This window comes from Stylophora pistillata, chromosome 1 (genome assembly GCF_964205215.1).
Source record: "Stylophora pistillata chromosome 1, jaStyPist1.2, whole genome shotgun sequence".
Classification (NCBI taxonomy): domain Eukaryota; kingdom Metazoa; phylum Cnidaria; class Anthozoa; order Scleractinia; family Pocilloporidae; genus Stylophora; species Stylophora pistillata.
The window spans coordinates 47,763,901-47,784,652 of record NC_142519.1 but is presented as its reverse complement, the minus strand read 5'-3'; the positions used below and the strand labels follow the sequence as shown (position 1 = coordinate 47,784,652).

At 37.8% G+C, this 20,752-nt stretch overlaps 1 protein-coding gene across 1 annotated transcript; it reads left to right on the top strand.

The window, feature by feature from the left end:
* Positions 1-14: 14 nt before the first annotated feature.
* LOC111344935 (putative pre-mRNA-splicing factor ATP-dependent RNA helicase PRP1) lies at positions 15-8,271 on the top strand. Its single transcript, XM_088748761.1, is given in 13 exon segments — positions 15-94; positions 1,830-2,020; positions 2,179-2,216; positions 2,928-3,118; positions 3,409-3,541; positions 4,432-4,677; positions 5,810-6,002; positions 6,005-6,063; positions 6,412-6,670; positions 6,842-7,033; positions 7,140-7,262; positions 7,971-8,051; positions 8,054-8,271. Coding segments are annotated over 13 exon segments (1,854 nt in total). The 3' UTR covers positions 8,122-8,271.
* Positions 8,272-20,752: the final 12,481 nt, after the last annotated feature.

Genomic DNA, 20,752 nt, shown 5'->3' with positions numbered 1-20,752 from the left:
GATGTCCCTGCAAGATGTCGAAAAGGAGGTCAGATGTCGATGGGAACTCATCCAACTCGTTAACTACCTCGAAAAGGATTAAGGAGGAGTTGAGGTAGGCTGTGATACATAATATTATGTAAAGGATAGCTTTTCAGTTTTGGCTATCGCCGAGCTTAACTTAATCTGCAGCTGGTTTTGTTACAGAGACTTAAATAAATCTATCTCTTCGATCACAGTCTTCCTCAGGAAGGCAGTGCTCTGGAAATATTTGAATCACAGCTTATCTGGTTTAATTGTGGCCGTTTCTCGAATCTGCACATCTGTGAAATTATTATGCAAGACGGTATTTTCCAAATCTCGAAATCATAATTGATTTCGCAGGAGGTTCCCTGTGTTATTTATACTTAAGGCTAGGAAATATTGGAAACGATTTTCTTGAATTGCTGTCTAAATTTGTTTCCGAATTGATTACTATTCTGCGATAGAGAACACCTAAGACATCGAATTCCTTTCTCGTGATTTTATTAACTCTAGTCTGTAAACTCACGTTAGGTCGATTAAATTCATACGTCGAGGCTTTCACTGGATTAACAGGATAAAATTCTTTGCTTTTAGACAAACAAAAAATTAAAAGGACAAAAACAAAAATTAAAAAAAAAAAAAAAATCAACACATGTAGATAAGGAATTAATTTACAGTCAGAATGTCACAAGAAACTTCCAGTAATTCAGGCGAGAGTTAGGTGAGACACGGAGAAATTACATGCCTATGCATGGGCTGTTGGAGCGTTTTACTTACCTTGGATGGATAATTGTTTCTGTGGCTTTGTGTAACACATACTTGTGAGTGGCTGCTACCCTTCCCTTTCTTCCTGAGGCAAGTGTTTTGTCTCAGTTTACTTGGTCTTCAGCTGTTTTATTGGTAGGATGTTGTAGAGGTGGATGTCACTCATTTGGTTCTCACAGTCACTTGCTGCATCTGGTAGCCTGGAATTACGTTTCCTTAAATTTACTTTTCTATTGCCTTAATTATAAGTAGTGTTCATCACTGTGAAGTTCCTTCTCTTATCCTTAAAATAATTATTCATTAGTTCATATGTATGATTTTCATTTATTGATAGTCATTTACAAACGAAAGTGTTAGGCAACCAGCATACTGCTTTAAACATAGGAACACTTAGATGCTGAGATCCAAATCCCTGAACAATTGCTTTGATTCTCTGGCTTAATAATTATATAAAATACACAAGAAACTATAATAAATTATATAAACAAAATAAAAGTTTCTTACAAAACAAATCCACATTGCTGACTCATAATACGTGTATGTAACTGTCAAAAAGGTGTTGTAAATTGTCCATAGCATCTTAGTGATTTTGTTATTGTATTGCAATGGTGTAAGGCTATCAAAAAATTGTAGAATCTTTAATAATGTCATTGTCATTCCATAAAACATCAAACCTAAACTTAAAAATGAGCTTATTGAAGTGAATTTATAAGTACAAAGGTTGGTGCAGGCGAGTTGGTACCAGGACAGGGCTTGATACTAATGGTAGCCCACTAGCCACAGACTACAGTAGAAATTCAGTTTTGACAAGTGGTTTTTGATTTCCACATGCCAGTTTGGCAGTAAACAAACTGAAATTATCAAAACATCTAAGATGTCACTAGCCACTTGGCTAGTAAGTTGAAAAGTTAGTGTCAAGCCCTGCCAGGGAGAAATGGTTGGATACTATAAACCTTCCCACCCCTTGAATCTAGAATGATTCAAAAGAAACTTCTCTATGACCTATCCTCAGAAGTATAGACCTACCTGTTGATGTATTTTGGTCTCTTTTCTGTTGGTAGTAATCCAAGCAATCTTCATGGAGAGATCAATCCTTTCAATGGGAAGCTATTCTCGGACAAATATTTTGACATTCTCAAGAAGAGAGTTGAGCTACCAGTATGGGAGTACAGAGAAAAATTCATGGAAACCATGAAGGAAAAACAAGCTTTTGTTCTTGTTGGCAAGACTGGATCTGGTAAAACAACCCAAGGTAATAGTTACAGGTAGTACTTGTTTGCTTTGACAAAGGGCAAACACTTGAAACACTTTACGGTGAGCATTAATATTTTTACATTATCAACCAATGTAACAATACTAAATTATCTTAGTAGTTTATTAGAAGTTGGGTTAAATTGTACTCCTTATCAGATGAACTTTGGCTGGGGAAATTCGTGGAATTAAAGACTGTAAATATTTGGAAGAATTCAGGCTTCAGTTGGGTGTAACGGATGCCTACTACATGTAGATACTAGTTACTGTTGGTACAAATTCCAGCTGAGCTACTGTGTGAAGCTAATTAATGGAAGTGAGGTACATTTTAACAGATTTTTTTCCCTTATTCCTTGTAAATATAGTAGGGTCTCAACTGTTGTTTGTTGTAAACTAAATGTTTACCATGCATGCAAACAAGGTAAATCTGTTTAGGTTTTTGGATTGAAGAGCACTCAATCACCATTTCCTCTCAGGCAAATTTTTTTTTTCTTTTATTCTATACAGTTCCACTCTCTCTTTGCAGGGCTTAACACTAACTTTTCAACTTATTAACCAAGTGGCTGGTGACATCTTAGATGTTAGGACAATGTCAGTTCATTTACTAGACAAACTGGCTAGTGGAAACCAAAAACCACCACCCAAAGCTGAATTTCTACTAGTCTGTTGCTAGTGGGCTACCATTGGTGTCAAGCCCTGCCTTGGCAGTGTAACAGACACTTTATTTTAATGCTATGAAATGGTAATCATTAGGATCAACTTGTTTCTCGTGATCACAGGCAGATAATACATCCAAGACCAATTATTCCTAGTCTGTGTATTGCCTTGGATGTGGCATTGTTTTGAATTAAGTGCAGTTTGCTGTGAAAAAAGAAAAACAATTTTGACAAACTTTTTTACTTTTGTAGATTCCACAGTGGTGTCTTGAAACTCGCATCGACAAATGCAAATGTGTGGCTTGTACGCAGCCCAGGAGGGTTGCTGCCATGAGTCTTGCTCAGCTTGTACATGTAGCTGACGAATTGGATGTCACCATAGGTCAGGAGGTTGGTTACACAATCCGATTTGAAGAATGCACTAGTCCTCGCACTATATTGAAGTAAGGAAGACAAAGTCAGTTTCATCCTTAACTCTGTAACTCTCAAGATCTGATTGTTAATTCTTACCTCTAGCTGCTCAATATTTCCTTGTTAATTAAGTATTTAGGAGAATTTGGTGTTAGGTCAAAATGAGAATCACTAGTGGGAGATAGAGTTAAAAAACAGGAAGGAAGAGGGCGTGAGAAAATGCAAAGGCATTAGTTTGGCTGGTAGCTCTATCCCAGATGTCTGAACAAATGAGATAATCAGTCCTGACTGTAATTTAAAGCTCATTTTAATTTGTTTCCAGGTACATGACAGATGGTATGTTGTTGCGTGAGGCTATGACTGATTCTCTACTAGATCATTATGCAGTCATTCTTCTTGATGAGGCTCACGAGAGAACTCTTGCTACTGTTATCCTCATGGGTCTACTGAAAGAGGTACAGTGTGTGCATGCATCTGGAGATTTCATATTCTTCTAACAAGTACCACAGTATAGCCAACAAAACTGTTGACACATTGACCCATATAACTCCCTGTTACTTCATTGTTAATTTCTTTTGTCCTTGTAGTAAGTTGCATGTTTATCACATTTGGGAGATAAAGTGTTAAGAACCCGTTGTATAGGAAGCCCCCTTCCCCTCCCCCCCCCCCCAAATAATTTTTCATCATCAGGGCTAAATATTAACAGTAGCCCACTAGCTACAGACTGGTAGAAATTCAGCTTTGGCCAGTGGATTTTAATTTCCACCTGCCAGTTTTGCTGGTAAACAAACTGAAATTGTCGTAATATCTAAGATGTCACTAACCACCTGGCCAGTAAGTTGAAAAGGTCAAGCCTTGATCTTCTGTGATTTTAATTTTTTGCTGCAAGTGGGCAACATTGAGTGAGGGAAAGGCTGTTTTCAGTGATTTGCAGTGTGGTGCAAACAGTAGTGTCATTTTACAGATAAAAAGAACTGTTTTATCACAAAGGATTGGTTATTTGTAGGAGGTCCAACTGAAAACAGTCATGGTTTTATTCAATCAGTGGGCCTTAGGTTTTCCCTTCAAAGGGATCAGTTTAGTTAAATAAATGTTCTTTCTACTACCAGCTTTCAACCCTCTCGACACTGTTCACAAAAATAAATGTTCAAATAAATGGTTGGACTAAATTGAAGATCATTTAGAATGCGGTTTCATTTAACAACGGCTAAAATTTGTTTAAATAATCAGACCAATTTACTTACTAATCATGCTGCTGATAGTACATGTGCAGGTGACACTGCATTGGTCCACTGTTACACCTGTAACTTACAGAAGTTGTATAAAATGCGTCTGTTTTCCACAGGTTGTACGACAGAGACATGACCTTAAGATTATAATCATGAGTGCCACCTTAGATGCCGGGAAATTCCAGGAATATTTTGACGAATGTCCGCTCATGACAATCCCTGGACAAACACATCCTGTGGAGATCTTTTACACTCCTGAACCTGAACGAGACTACTTGGAGGCAGCCATTAGAACAGTGGTACAGATTCACATGTGTGAGGAAGTGGAGGGTGACATTTTGTTGTTTCTTACTGGGCAAGAGGTGTGTGTTCAAAGTTCTTGATTCCCCTTTTGAGTTTAGAACGGCATGTTTCATGTAATCCTTTAAACCTTTATATTCAGTGAGTGACCAAGGCAGAATTTTTCCTTACAATGCCAATACAATATCAAGAAGACAAGTGATGAGAATAAAGAAAACATATCAATCAGGGGATTATTAGTTGATCATATGCCAAATTCTCCCAAGTAACATCATGAGAATTGTATGAGAGACAGTAGAGAGAGTTACTAATGAGATCTTGGTAGTGAAAGGATTAACCCCTAAGAGTGATAAGCATCTAAGTTCTCCCAGCAGTGTGACCCCTGAATCAGGCATTAAGGTCATGAGAATAAAGAAAATGATCACCAACTAAGGAAGCTCATGATTGTTAAGAAAAGTTCTCCATGTCAGCACTGTAGGAAATGTCTAGAGAATAAGAATGCTGATGCAAGGATCTAGTGGGTTCAAGTTGCTCAAATTTCTAAACCTAAATTACATTTACTTTCAAAATTCTTTGACAAGAATGACCAAAGAGTTGATTAACATGGGGCCTGAAATTATGGGAAAAAATCCTTCATCAACTTTTGGTGCTTAATCAGTAAAAGTGGTGGAAGTTGAAAACTTTTTAATGCTTGTGAATGTATGAAAGTCATGTATACGAACTGCGGTTAAAGAAATTAGTGTGAGATCAATCTCCACAGAAATGAACACTACTTAAGCAATAGTGAAAATAAGGCTTGAAAAAAAATTTGGGCCTGTACAAAATTCAAAGCCATGACCTCTACAGTACCAGTGCAATGCTCTACCAACTGAGCTAACAAGCCAACTAGGAGCTGGTCATTGTGTTGGTTCATAATAAACCTGTGAAGTGAATTTTTTTCAGGCCTTATTTTCACTACTGCTTAAGTGGTGTTCATTCCTGTGAAGATCAATCTCACACCAAGAAGACTATTAGTTGCCACTAGAAATTTATGTGCCATTTAACCTTAGTTTTAAAGGACCATCCATTCCTGAATGAAATTTTGCAACAAACATGAGCATTGTGTTAATTTTTCACAGTTCGCATATATTTTAAACAAAGTTAAACCAAGTTGAAAGTAGCCTTTCAACATTTCACTGTTTTCTTCCTAGTCAGGAAATTTAAGAAGCATGCAAGAGACTGAAGAAGGAAATTGATAACCTGGGACCTAAAGTAGGCGAGTTCCACTGCATCCCTCTGTATTCAACTCTTCCTCCGCAACAGCAGCAGTGCATCTTTGACGCTCCTCCAGCAAAACGCCCAAATGGTGCCATTGGGCGCAAGTGTGTGGTGTCCACCAACATTGCTGAATCTCTCTTACCATTAATGGTGTGGTGTTTGTTATAGATCCTGGATTTTCCAAGCAGAAGGTCTGTCTTACTTCAGTATTTGATTACTGTCTACTTTTCACAAAGTATTTTACTGTTTGTCTTGTCTCTTAACAAGTATGGGACAAAGAAAAAATTCTGAGTTCCCCTAAGGAATCCAACCCCAGACCATTAGACTCAGTGTGCAGGTTCAATTCCTCGTGAGGTCTCAGAACTTTTCCTCTGTCCCGTGTTTGTGACAAGGTAAAAAAATATCAATAGCTTGTCCTTACAAAGCTCAAAAATCTACATCTTTCTAATTCTGCATATATATTTTATTGTTCCTTATCATTGTTCCTTAACAGGTTGACTGAGTATAAAGTCATTTTGTCTTTGGTTTGTCTATAATAGGTGTACAATCCCCGTATCCGTGTAAAGTCACTGTTAGTTTCTGCTATATCAAAAGCCAGTTCACAACAGAGAGCTGGCCGTGCTGGTCGTACGCGTCCTGGCAAGTGTTTCAGATTGTACACAGAGAAAGCTTATCAAACTGAAATGCAAGACAATACCAACCCTGAAATCCTGAGGTCCAACCTTGGTACTGTGGTGCTACAACTGAAGAAGTTGGGCATTGACGACTTGGTGCATTTTGACTTCATGGATCCTCCTGGTAGGTTCAGTGCTTGTGAGCAAGCTGGTACATGTGTATTAGCCCTTGATTTGTGGTGATTCCCAGAAGTGTCATTTTCTAAGGAATAGCTCAAAGTCTTACAAGTAAAAGGTTGCGCACAAACCAAACAAAGAAAGCTAAGATTTCATTCTTTTTTTGTCAGTTTGATAGCACCGGAAACTTTGATGAGAGCACTTGAACTGCTGAACTATCTTGGTGCCCTTGATGACAATGGAGACCTCACATCACTGGGCTCCATGATGGCAGAGTTTCCCCTCGACCCTCAACTTGCCAAGATGGTGATTGCCAGTTGTGACCATAACTGTTCTAATGAAATTCTCTCCGTTACTGCCATGTTATCAGGTATACAGATATCAAGTCAACCTGTTGATTTACTATTTACTTAAAAATACTTTTTGATAAATTGTTATCATTATAATTCATTAATGATCCTGCCTCTGTCTTTCAGTTTCTCGGGTGTTTATGAGACCAAATGAAGCTAAGAAGGCAGCTGATAAAGCTAAGATGAAGTTTGCTCACATTGATGGAGACCACCTGACCTTACTGAATGTTTACCATGCATACAAACAAAGTGAGTTTGACTGGTAACCCGTACTTACATTGTATGCCAAGCTTTCTGGTGTTATTGTGTGTGCATTCTTAACTAAAAAAGCACCTACTAATCTTGTCCCTTTAGTCCTTTCTGTACATTATGGAACCTTGTTTTTTTTTTTTCTCCTTGGGGAAGATTTCAATTTAAACCTTTCATTGCCAAGATCTCATTTATAATTCTTCTCACTTTCTGCCACACAATTCTTGTAATGTTAGTTTGGAGAATTTGGTATTGGATCAACTCATTGGATTCTCTATTCTCATCACTTGCCTGCTTGTTATTGTATTGAAGTTGTAAGCCGAGAAATTCTGTCTTGGTCACTCGTGGGAGTCAAAGGATTAAACTTATCTGCAGATAATCTGACAATTCAGGTTCATGAGTAACATTGCATTTACCAGTATAATGTAACTCTTTGTTTGAGTTCTAGTGCAGAAGTTGGAGCAGTTTTCTTTCTGCAGTCTCCAGGGATTTTGTGGTAGTTTTAGACAAGATTAGCCAAAATGTCTTCTTATCCTTCTGCTGATCTAATCAGGGTTTACAAGGACCAAGAAAGGGAACTCACTTTTGGTTGTGAGATTTGCCAGCCTTGGAAAGGGTACTTTGCTATTTGTAAGTTGGCTTGACACAGTCAAAGCCCAAAGATGTCCCAGGCTATTTCAAACAAAACCTTTTTATCCTTATTTTTAGACCATGAAGATACACAGTGGTGTTATGATAGTTTTATCCAACATCGTTCTCTCAAATTGGCTGATAATGTGAGACAGCAACTTACAGGATCATGGACAGGTTCAACTTTGCACGACATAGCACTGACTTCAACAGATTCATGTGTGTTTGAAAGTTACAGCAATTTGGACAGTGTAAAACTATGTTTGGCCACAAACAGGTTCTCTTTTGATGCTGCCAACTCGTGTACACGTACTTTGAGTACAGAATGTCCTACCAAAATGAAGAGTGGTGAGAAATGGCATTTGTTCCCCAAACTAATGCAGTGATCTAATTTGAAGTACTTCAGACACTGACCATTAAAGGTGTAAATCCTACCTACCCACCCACCCATCCCTCCCACTTTACTGTTTTGATGAGTAGGTGGCTCATTTGGAGAAGTCTGGACACTACCTGACTGTCAAAGACAACCAGGTGAGACATTACCTACCTATTCCCTTTACTTACAGCACAAAATGTCTGTATCTATAGGTTATATAGTAATAGCACAACGTTGATTAAGCCCTGTTTTATGCTGGGAAAATCCAAGCCAATCAGCAATTTCACTGTTTCCCAACTGTCCCAGATTTTGCTAATATACTAGGAGATTGACGGATGTCTTTGCCAGATTCTTCGGTACACCATTTTTCTTTGTGATGAGGGGGTGCTGAGGCTAAGCAACTAGAGGACTGGTAACAAGCCAAACTACTGACATCACTGACAGCGAAAAAAGAACTTGTCATTGTGTAGGATCACCGAAGCATCATACTGAGAGCAGATAACTCCATGGGAAGGAACCCTCCAAATGTGTGGCTTCATAGCTCAGTTGTCAGTAGGGCCAAATAGTACCTGGGAGCCATGGGATTAAATCCCATCCGTCTGAGGTTTTTCCAGGCTTCTTTTCAGCAATTCTTAAAACTCCAATACAACTGCAAGGATTATACCCTTGCTTGATTTTTATCCGCAGGTCAATTCAAATTTACCTCACTATAATTATTACTTTATCAACCATTAGGTTGTACAACTGCATCTATCAACTTGTTTGGATCACAAGCTTGAGTGAATGTGGTACAATGAGTTTGTTTTGACCACCAAGAGCTACCTTCGGACCTGTACAGACAGAAAGGTTGACCAGTAAGGTTAGTGGTACTCAAGGGTTTCTTGAGTGTATTGTTTTGGGGTGTTTACACAATAACCCTTTGTGACTGATCTGTGAAATGTTGTCACAAGTGCAACAAAAACAAATTCAACTGAATCTTGGTCAACTGTGATCTTCGGCAATTCATGTTATCTTTGTTTTCATCAAGACCTACTAGGAGGATCTAGTTTCTTTTTTGCCCAAGACCTGTTACAACAGTATCAAGCAAGATGACTTTATTAATCACGCATCAAGCTTTTTTTTTTTGGTGGCTCACTTATTGCACCATGAAGAAGACCTTCTGCTGTGGTGTCAGTCTGTTGAACAATTAGATTCCATGTCGCTATGCATGTGTTCAGTTATAGGTGACAGATGAAGTCAAAATGGTGGTACGAACAAAGAGGGGAGCACTTGGCACTGCTGAGTGTAACTGAATGTTCTTACCACATTTTCAAATCTGTTATCTATGATTGAAAATTCACACTGCAACATGAATTCTGGCTGTTTTGTATAATAATGAAGTAAAAAACTTTCAATTATGCTGTGGTGAATGTGTCTGCCCTGCAATAGACCAATCATAGTTCAGCTTACTACATGAACAACAAGATGTAGCATTATTGCAGTAGGCTTGACACAGGAGTGCATGAGAACAGTGGATAGAATCAATTAAGCCTAGAATGCATAAGAGACCTTTTGGAAACCCCAGGGGAACCTATGAACCTCTTGAATGACTATTGTAAGACATTTTAAGAAAGCTTCCTGCTTGATTTTTGTACAGGTTGGTGAAGACTACACCCCGGCACTATGACCGTGTGTGAAGCCAAGCGTGTCATGGAAAGGATTATAGAGAGGTTACAGAAGAACAGATAAAACTTCAAATGAACTGTGGACAACCTCATTAAGAAAAAAATAAAACATGTGAAAGAAAGAACTTGTAAAAAGCCTTATTGCTAAGAAAATCATGCCATCATCTTGATTTGGTTCTTTCTAACTTAAAAGTAAAACTAGATATGCTTATGTTTTTCCTCTGTTTGCTTCCTGAGATCTTTCCTCGGAAGTTTTTTCAGCTAATGACATAGAAACAGTAACATTCAAGAAAAGACTCATAGGCCATCCAAGCATGTTAAACAGTTTGCAGCTCCAACTAAAACCTGCTCCCTAAATCCTTTAGTTGCTGATTTGTAACTTGTTGCTGTACATAGCTTTTAATCGCTTTCAATGTCTTTGTAATGTTAACTTTGAAACTCCAGAGAATGATTTAACTTCTCTTTTTCAGCTGCTTTAAATATTCTTGTAAATCAGTAAAGAGTTTTCATCCATTAGTTAAGTTATTCCCTTTACTTGTTTTGTGATAGTAGTGGAGATAATGTGGCAAGAAGAAGTTCCATATTCATTACCTCTTGGCATTCACGGGTGAAGTAATCAGCATGCATCTGAGTTCTACAAACTAGCTTGATTTGCAGGTCAGGGATCTTTAACCGAAATTTTTCCCACTCCTTAGTACATGAAACAATTGAAAAATTGCTTAATAAAATCCAAGGAAGACACTTTCATTGTGTTGTTATTTTCAACTGTTTAAAAGGAAGACCTTTGGGAAAACTTCAGATATCTTCAAGTAATTTAAGCAGCTGTTACTGATCTTCACCAATGCTTTGCGCCACACATTTTGCCAGACATTGAACATTGAATGTGGCAAATCGCAGACACGTTTATTTAGCACTTTGGCCCCGAAAACGGAGGAACGCATTAAATAAGCGAAAAACATCCGCCGGAAGTACAAAGTAGAGCCTTTCGGGCCCCGACAGGGAATACAATTTTTCACACTAAGCCTGTTATGGATATAGTTTTATTTTACATTTACTTCTCTTTTCGTTAATGATACGAATAAACGACGCTCGGAGCAACCTGCAACCTGTAAACTGCGCAGTAATTAAACGCAAAATCATTAAAATATTGTAGTAAGTTATTCTATTTTTTCGAGATATGAAACTTTGCAGAAATTAAAATTGATTTACTTCATGAATATCATTTATTAGATTAACCTTACATGGAATCATAGACAATTTCCCTCAAAAACAAAATTAGACCCAAAATAATCGCAAGACAAATCGTAAGGTTACTATAAGCATAAACAACAGCTGAGCTCCCCTTAAAGTATATATCTAACTTGAAGCTTACCCTCGACAACAAGACTAATGTTAATCCTCTTCAACTGACCATGTTCGTTCACCTCGCAGCTGTATTTTGTATTTCTTTCTTGTTCAGCAACTTTGATTCGGAGTCTCACACTAGTGCTGTTTTGTACAACAGTACCATTCATTCTTCAGACAATACGAGAAGCCGGTCCACCTTCCGCTGGCCACCATAAAGATGAAGAATGGTTGAGCAGGACAAACTGAGTCTTTGCGACTTCTTTTAGGCTTGTAGGAACTAAGCACAAACACAAAACTAATGAGACATCGAAATCTGTGCACCTAAAACTATATATCTTCATCTTCCTACACCGACAATCGAGTGTAAGACTCCGTGTCTAAAGTTAAGTACATCTACGCAAAAATCGTTACTTGGGTAACATATCTTAATCTGTACGAAGGAAAGTAAGCACCCAAACATCATTCTTTATCTGGAAGCTGGATTAAAGTTTTCAAATTTGCGGAGTTAAAGACCTGCGCATAAAAAATCCTCGCGGAATTTAATCGCGCGAAATTTATCACCACATAGAAAATCTAAAACTCAGAAAAAAGTGATTTACATGTAATAACAACAACATTTATACAGGATATGTATCAACAAATATACAAATTATAAACTACTCTTCCTGTAATTAACTATACAAATAAGAAAATGAAAAAAATTAAACTTGAAAATTCTGAGTGACCTGTTTCATTCCTTACTTTTCCCTCATATCTTGAATCCCATTGAAACCAGTATCTATGCTGAGGTGAAAATCTTAACCACATGCTATGTCCACTGGATCACCGGGTAAAATAAGGAGTGTTCCTTCCAAAAAATACACCCAGTAGATTGGCAGACTGATTATAACCATCACGGATCTCAAAATACTCCTCATCAGCACAAGGTGCTCTAGGCGAAAAAAAGGACTTATAGATGCTAATTGTTATTTTCACATAATGTCCGTACTCCCCTTGAAGGAGCTCAGTTCTATCAAAGTCTCGAATCGTATATTGCCTGGTGCAAACCTCTGTGATTATTGCAACTATTTAAAAGAACATAGTTTCATGGAGTAAAAGTGATCACACTTTGTACATTAAATTAACTGATGACTGTCTTTCTCGTTTTCAAGCCTCTGTCATCGTGTACGTAAACGATAATGTAAACTCTTCATAAACTCTCATAAACAGTCCCCCTCTACTAACTATGAGAAGTGTCACTGTCAATGAACCCTTTACAATCCAGCATTAGTATTGTTTCAGTGTGAATGTTTGGAGACTCTTCGGCAAACATTAACCCTCTAAACTCTAAGAGTGACCAGTATCTAATTTCTCCCTACAATATCACCCCTGAATCACACATCAAGGTCAGGAGAATTAAGGAAATGATCACCAACTCAAAAAGCTCTCGATTGCTACACAAATTCTCCCTATCGGCAACATAGCAAATGTATAGAGAACAGTAAAGAGAACATGCATTCTGATGTCAGGTCAGGGTGTAACGGGTAAAGCAATTACATAGCAACCGGTTAACGCTAGGTACACTCCAATAATTAGTTTCATGCTTGGTCTTTGAGTCAGAAAACATATTTCCAATTCATCTTACGGTAACATTATTCATTATCAAAAGTGCATTGTTTTGCAAGGATTTCAAGCCCTTATAATATTCCTAAAACTATGAGAATTTTTTTACATGTGTTTGATACCTCCAATCAGCTGCTGACACGTCACTCGCCTTTCACACCACTATGTCAGGATGATAAACGAAAGGAAATGCATTCACCATTCTCAATCAAAGGTCATTGGCAGTATTTCCTTGTCAGTAAAGGCCTATGGCGTTTATGTAATAAACAAAATAATACATGGCTGTTTGTAGATGTGGTCTGTTAATTTCTCTCCTTGTGTTCAACTCAATATCTCACGAGTGAGCGCAGCAAACGAGAAAATTTAACAGAGATTTAGTGTTTGCCAGCATGCATGTTATCATGGCCAAGTGATTATAATAGAGTTTACAATCTCTTCATTGTGGCATATCAGGACGCTTTTCATTAGTTGCTTGTGAATGTGGGTTTTGGTGATCCGCTTCAAATCAAGTCAAACGTTTCCTTAAATCTTCCCACACGCGAATTCACTGTCGGATGAAAAGAACTTTATGAGACTGTAACACTTCTACATCCACCATCAGCTCCGTACAATCCGCCAGAATACTACTTCGTCGTGACTACATTTATATCCTGAATTCGGGGCAGGTGATTAGAGCAAATAAGAAAATTTAGGATTATTATGGCAGTTTGTTGAGGCACTGGAAATTTTCATTAAAAAAAAATTCCCTCATGACCTCTAAGCTGATAGAGGTACATCTAACATCAATATGCACATTCTCGATACTGTCTTGAGAAGAATTTGTTTAACAATTGAGGGCTTCTGAATCTGGCGATTATTTCCTTTATTATGGTGACCTTACTGTTTGATACAGGGGTGATATGGTAAGGAGAAATTGGATGCTAGTAACTCTTAGGAGTCAAAGAGTTGAGGAACATGGGGGGAGGGGGTAAGGAGAAATTAGATGCTAGTAACTCTTAGGGGTGAATGGGCTTATGGGTTAATGGATAGTTATCTAGAGCAAACCACGATTTTTTTTAACTTTATTTATTTAGGCAGACATGTTTGACAATATACAATGACTTCACTGGATAGTTGACAGTTTACCAACACAGATTTGACTGATATATATCACTCAGTTGATGTTCGTCTTCCTGTCTTTCTGTATTACGTCAGTAACATTTTTTTTCTTTCAATTTGTACGAGCTTCTGCAAAATTTTCTCAGGAGTAGAGAGAGCAGAAAATCCAAATGAATAAATATGTGAGTCAGATACACATACCTCATCTGACTTGAGCACTTAGTACATGCGTGCCGTGGAGTAAATAACATTTATGGCATAACATTGTTAAGTAATGCAGCCATCTACTAGTTACTTAAGATTTTGCATTGTTTTTTTAGCAAATCATGAGTAAGATATCAATAGCCACTTAAAATTAGATAAATACGACTCAAAGCCTAGCATTGTTAAACCACACAAACTTCTACTAAACATAGCGGAAGTTACGATTGTGATGAAATAAATCCTGAGTAAGAAATCATTAGTGAATTTAGACTGAATAAATATGATTCATGGCTTTAAGCATTGTAATACAACACAGCCATCTACTAAACATATCAGATGTTACCACTGTTATGACAAAGTCATGAGTAAGATAACTTCAGGTTGAATAAATATGATTCATTGCTCAGCCTGCTACTGAATGCTTACAATAGGTACGATATTGATGGTAACTTCAAATTGAATAAATACAAAGTATGGCTTAGCATTGCTACACAACAGCCATCTACAAAATATATCATAAGACGTTAATATTGAATTTCAAAAATCATAAGTAAATTAAATTATTATGATTCATGACCTAGCATTACAATACGACACAGCCATCTACTGAGTGTCTCAGATGTTTAGGTTGAATTGAACAATTCATAAGTAAGGTATTGACATCAGCGTTAGATCGAATAAATACGATTTATGGCTTAGCATTGCCAAACAACACAGCCATCTACTTAAAATCTCACCAGTTTTAACAAATGACAAGTAAATAAGGATTGGCAATAGTCTTTTCTCTATCAGTCTATTAAGTTTGCCTGGTGTTCTGATCAGACCCTATATATTAAACAACTCCATACGCTGCTACTTTTTCTACACTTAGCACTAATTAAACTGAAAAATTCAATTTGCATCTGAAATAATTTTATAAAAGATATAAACTCAGAGGTTAACTACTTATCAAGAAAAAACCCTTAGAGACTAATATTATGGGTAACTGTATCTGCCAGTCTTGAGTTGATAACTTTATGGCAACTGTATTTTGACACTATTTACGAAAAATAATACAGGTACCTACTTAATCCATTTCAAATGAAATTTTTTACACGAAGAATACACTCATCTGTGAATACAGTGTTATTGATTACACACTCGTTTCTTTTATATCATCCAGCGTTTCGTAAAACTGATCAAGATCACTGTCATGTCAAACGTGACAAGCGGTGCTCTTGGAGACTCTCGCCCTAAGACTGCTGGGAGATTATCATCTGCTTGGTGTCTATCTATTGCATAATAACATGACACAAGGCAAAAAGAAGACATTCAGTAACTTGCCTTGTGTTAAATACTTACACTCTGCTCAGACTAATTCATAGCGAGCTTGTTATATAAAGTGGGGCACCGTAGAACAACGCAAACCTCGCAAAAGCGCTTCCCGAGAACGCTACCGTGTCGCTTTGGGGAAAGAAAAACAGTTCCAATTCTTCCCAATGAGTTTAAAGTTCTTTCACTATTCGAGTAAACCGCTGAATGTAGTTCAGCAGGGTAACAAAGATGACGAAATTGTAGAAACAAACAATTTGTTTGAGGAATAGTGAGGAGATGTTATTCAGTATTAGTCCTCCAAATTGATGAAAAAGATCTCAATACATCAGAATTCTTATTTTCTTTTTTCAAAGAAAGCAGGGGCTAGGGTTAGTATACATACCCTTACTCGCGATTAATTGTTCGTCTTCCCCAGCTTCATCGTCCATGCCATCTTCGTCTTGCTTTTCAGATTCTTCGAAGTCCTTTTTTAAGTTCTTCGTCTTGTTTGTTAGGCTCATCTTCAATGTCATCTTCATCTTATCCATTGGATTCTATGCAGTCGTTTTCCGATTCTTCTTCTTGTTTGTCAGGCTCGTCTCCCATTTCATCCTCATGTTGTTCTTCAGATTCTTTTTCTCGTTTTTTTTAGGATCGTTTTTCTGCTCAGATTGGCCTTTGTGGTATTCCTCTGGTTTTCCATCCTGTTCAGTCTCATCTCTCTCTCCAGGCTCTTCAGGATCGGTCTGCTCTGCGTTTTGCTCACGCTCACTTTGATCTTTCGATTCGTTATCAGTGTCATCACTGTCATCGCTCTCTGCCTCTCGTTGGATTAGAACTGAAAAGTGAAATGTTATAAAATAAAAAGTGCTCTGTACTATAAGTGCTACTTCCTATGCACTTTCTCTTGACAGTATTTATTAAAACAACAGCTATGATAGCAGGTAACAATGTTCATAAGGTATTTTCTCCCATAAACATCAGCGGTATTTCTTTTGAACTTTACCGGTTAACCCTGTCGTTTAAATGAGACCGACGGCTATTAACGGGTTATAATTACTGATCCCCATGAAATTCTATTGTTCTCTCTCTGCATCAAATCAACGATTGTAGTCTTTAAGATGACAAAACAGCCGTATGAGAAAAACGGAGGAGCTCCTTTTTGTTAGCAGGGAAATCATCAGGGGTAATATAATTAAACGCGCTAAATAAGCATGCTGCAATATAAAAAAAATATTGCAGTGTGTAGGCTGCAATTATTAAAAATATTGCTTCTTCCACTCCTCATAGGCTTTCAAAACCCGCACCCATTTCCGGCGGCTGGCGTCTGAAACCCAACTTTTGTCAAATTTCTCGCATTGTGACGCTGTAATTGGCGTTCTAAATCTTTGCTCTGTTTAAAAAAAGAAATTGGAAACGCCGCCTTTAGAAGTCGATAAAGAATTAAAGCACTGACAGAAATGTCCAAATGTTACACTACATTATCTTCGATTTCTACTGAAATATCTGCCTTCGTAGAGCTCTCTGTAATAAATAATCCTTCGTCTTCCTACGAATCCATCTCTTTCTAAACCCAGGTTCGCACTGAGTAAAATGACCTAATTCTCAGGCTTATAAAGTATGCAAATTAGCAGTGTTTCACGCCTTGCAGGAATTTATTCCATCATTAGAATTGTTTTGAACAACTATAACAACGAGCTACAATAACAACCCTCGGCACAATTAAAATCTAAGATATATTCATCACAACAAAGAACAATACCAATGACCGTCATAATTATCACACATAGGTGCGACTAAAATCGAAGATCCAACACAGACACAGAACAATAGGATTTCATGGGGATCAATAATTATAATAGATAATTACTTCGGCACATAGCATTATGAGAAATATTGCAGCCAGCTGAGGCCGTGTGAGAAATATTGCGTCCTCAGCTGGCTGCAATACGGCCTCAGCTGGCTGCAATATTTCTCATAATGCCATATGCAATATGGCATTATGCCATATACAATATTTCTCATAATGCCATATGCCTCAGTAATTATCCATTAACTATATTCCGGTCATTTTAAGTGCTTTTTTCCTTCGCCCATCCTGGCCTCCGACTCCAAGGGTTAGTTGGTTCATAAGGCATGATAATCATGCAAGATAAGGCATGCTAATCATGCAAGATAATCATGCAGAAGTACAATCACCAGAAGGTTATCGCGTGACAATGAAACTTAATCAGATTTCAAGAACTAATGAGATTTAGTGAAACAACCTTGCACGACATATGCCAAGCTGAATCAATGAAAGCTGACATCACAGAGGGCCACTCTTAAATATGCAAATCCGCTCAGCAAGACTCTGATGATGACTTTCCTTCAGGTTGTCTTAACGTACCCTCAACCGAGGAAAATCAAACTAATTAAAATTAACTCTGGTTATTATATGGCTGTGTCTCGCAAGGATTGGGAACTACTGAATTCACGAATTTGATTGACTGAAATCAATATTGAAAGCGGTCTAGATTTTCCCATCTAGACCGGCATCTAGATCGGTCTAGCAAAAAAGGGTACAAAGAATATAATGTTCCGTTGCTTTCTAGACACAGCCATATGATAAACATCTTCAGTAACCGAGCTAGGTCGCATTAGGTCTGTACTGGTGACCTTGGTCAAGATTCTCCCACACAGACCTCCCGCTCGGTTGATAAGAACTAAGCATTGCTCAAAGTGAGAAATGAATTTCTCATGCCTGTGGTTGTTCGGAAGACTGAGGTTGTACAAAACATTACTTGATATAATGTCAACGTTAAGTATATTTTGACGTAGACTTCATTAGAACAGGTTTGTTTTCAGAAACCGCGTCTTCAATGCACGACAAAATGATAATCCTTATTTCCCAAAAACATGGTTTTCGATAAACGTACCTTCATTGTTTTGATTTCGTCCACACTTTTCCATCAAATAGCCCAAGAATTGCTGGAATTTAGGACTCAGAATACGTCGTACCCAGATGCAAGGCATCAAGAACAAAAATAAACAGTCAAAGACTGTGTGTGGCCACTGGTGAAGCACAATTTTAATAGCATTAAAAAAAAGCTAGACGCAATCACGTAGAGTTGGAGAATATTTGTCTCACATGCTAAACAGAAAACCTGCCGCATCCCACATAATGATGACTACCCTGTTCCACAAGAGTAAGATGATTCAGGAATACACTGTCCAATTGACATTCAGCCAGTAATAAAATGGTAACAAATAATAGTATTAACAATAATAATAATAATGCTAACAATGTTAATATAACAATAATTTAAAGGGGCTAGCTCGAAAGACTCATGGTTTCCAATCCCCTGGGCTCCAACATGCCTATGCTTGTTTCACTTCGCTTGTGAATTATGAATAATTTTCCTATTTTATTGCAATTCAATTATTTGAGGCTCTTTTTTTTTTGCGTAAAATGTATTCGGTCATTCCGCGTCCCAACATATTCCGCAGCTCCGCCGATCCACAGTTCTATTGTTTCTCAGTTCCTCCGTTTCATCATTCTTTTGAAGAACTTAGCGTAGCGTATTTCGCAGCTTACTCGCTTCGCAAATTTAGCAGCTCCGTTTCGGCTTAAGGTTACCGAGCACCTTCAGGGGTGTCTCGCGTGCCAGCGAAGTAGCGCGTCCGGTTCAAAAATTTAGATATCTAAACCCCTATATCAAATTAAAGCTTATAGGACTGGCTATCGGAGTATAGCAAAAAATATGAAAACAATTGAATTATCGAATTTTTCACGACTTCTAAATACGAGCGCCCGCATCACCTTTTCAACGATACATGTCAAAGCGAATTTTGTTTTTTGCAGATTTAATGTGTTCCTTCATTACCGGGGCCAAAGCGCTAAAAAAGACATGTCTGCGATGTGCCAAATTTAATTTCAGTGACAAGTTACAGAACATTTTTGAGATAGGATTAAAAAAAATGTGGAGTGATCGTACAAAAATCGCTCTTGAAAAAAAAGTATCTAGAAATAAAAGATTCGGAGACATTTTTTATTGCTTATATGTCTAGCTACTGTCAAAATTTGAGAGCAATCGAACAAATTCCCTTTGACTTGTAGCTCTTAAAAGGTGGATTTAGAGGGCACGAAGGAACGGAATAGTATACCATTGTCAATGAACAAAGTTGCCTCAATTTCGTTGTTAACCATTCAGTTAGTACCCTAATGGGAAAAAAGGGCATTTTAGGAGACGAGAGAGTAAGTTACCAAGACCCCCTTCCCAACATAGTCACACTTATCTGAATAAGAATAATTCGTTACTGAGTACGTAAAACATGCCTAATATCTCGAAATGTGTATACATGCCATATTACAACTGTAATCTACTTGAGAGGGGACTTTTCATTGAAAGGAAGCCCTAATAGAGTTTTCCTAAAACTTCTCGGTGGCCAGATCTGATTGGTTTTTGGATTATACTGAAAACTTGTGCGTGATAACGGTATAACGGTGCATTAATATACAAAGCCCATCCTTAGTTTTACCACTATGGTTTTACACTCGTAAAGGTATCTATGGGCAACGTGAATAATGCAATTCTCAACTTGCATGATTAAGCTGACTGGATTACTTGTCTGTAAAGAGGGGGGAAGGGACGCTAATCCGAGAGTTACGGGCATTGTCTCCTTGGAATTTGAAACACACTCACGGTGAAGCTTAATCACACGTCCGCCTTGAATAATAGTAGTTTGTTCATACTCACAGGAATCGAATACTTGACGCAATATCTTTAAATTGCTCGTTGCTCACTGTGCAGATTTCGTTGAAATAAAAGCTCCTGTAAACGACGATAGAATGAAAGGGTAACTCGTTAATGACAAACATTAGAACATAAAGTTATATTAAAAAAAAAAACAAACAATGTAAGTGATTGTGAGAGAGCACGAGTAACACCGAATTAGTACGAGTGACCACAAATGATCACGAGTAAACCCCGAACGATGATGATTGACCACTAGTTACCATGAGTAACCACAAGTGACCGTGGTGACCACGAGTGACCACGAGTGACCACGAGTGACCACGAGTAACCACGAGTAACTCCGAGTTACTATGAGCGACCACGAATGACCACTAATTGCCATCAGTGACTCGTGTGATCAAGAGTAACTAGTAAGCAGTAACTAGAGGAAGGAAGGAGTGATGTCATCTTCCTGCTTCCCACCACACGAACCTTTTATCCGGTTTCAATCACTCGTCACCGTGACGAAGAGAAGATTCTTCTCTGTCAACTTTGCAT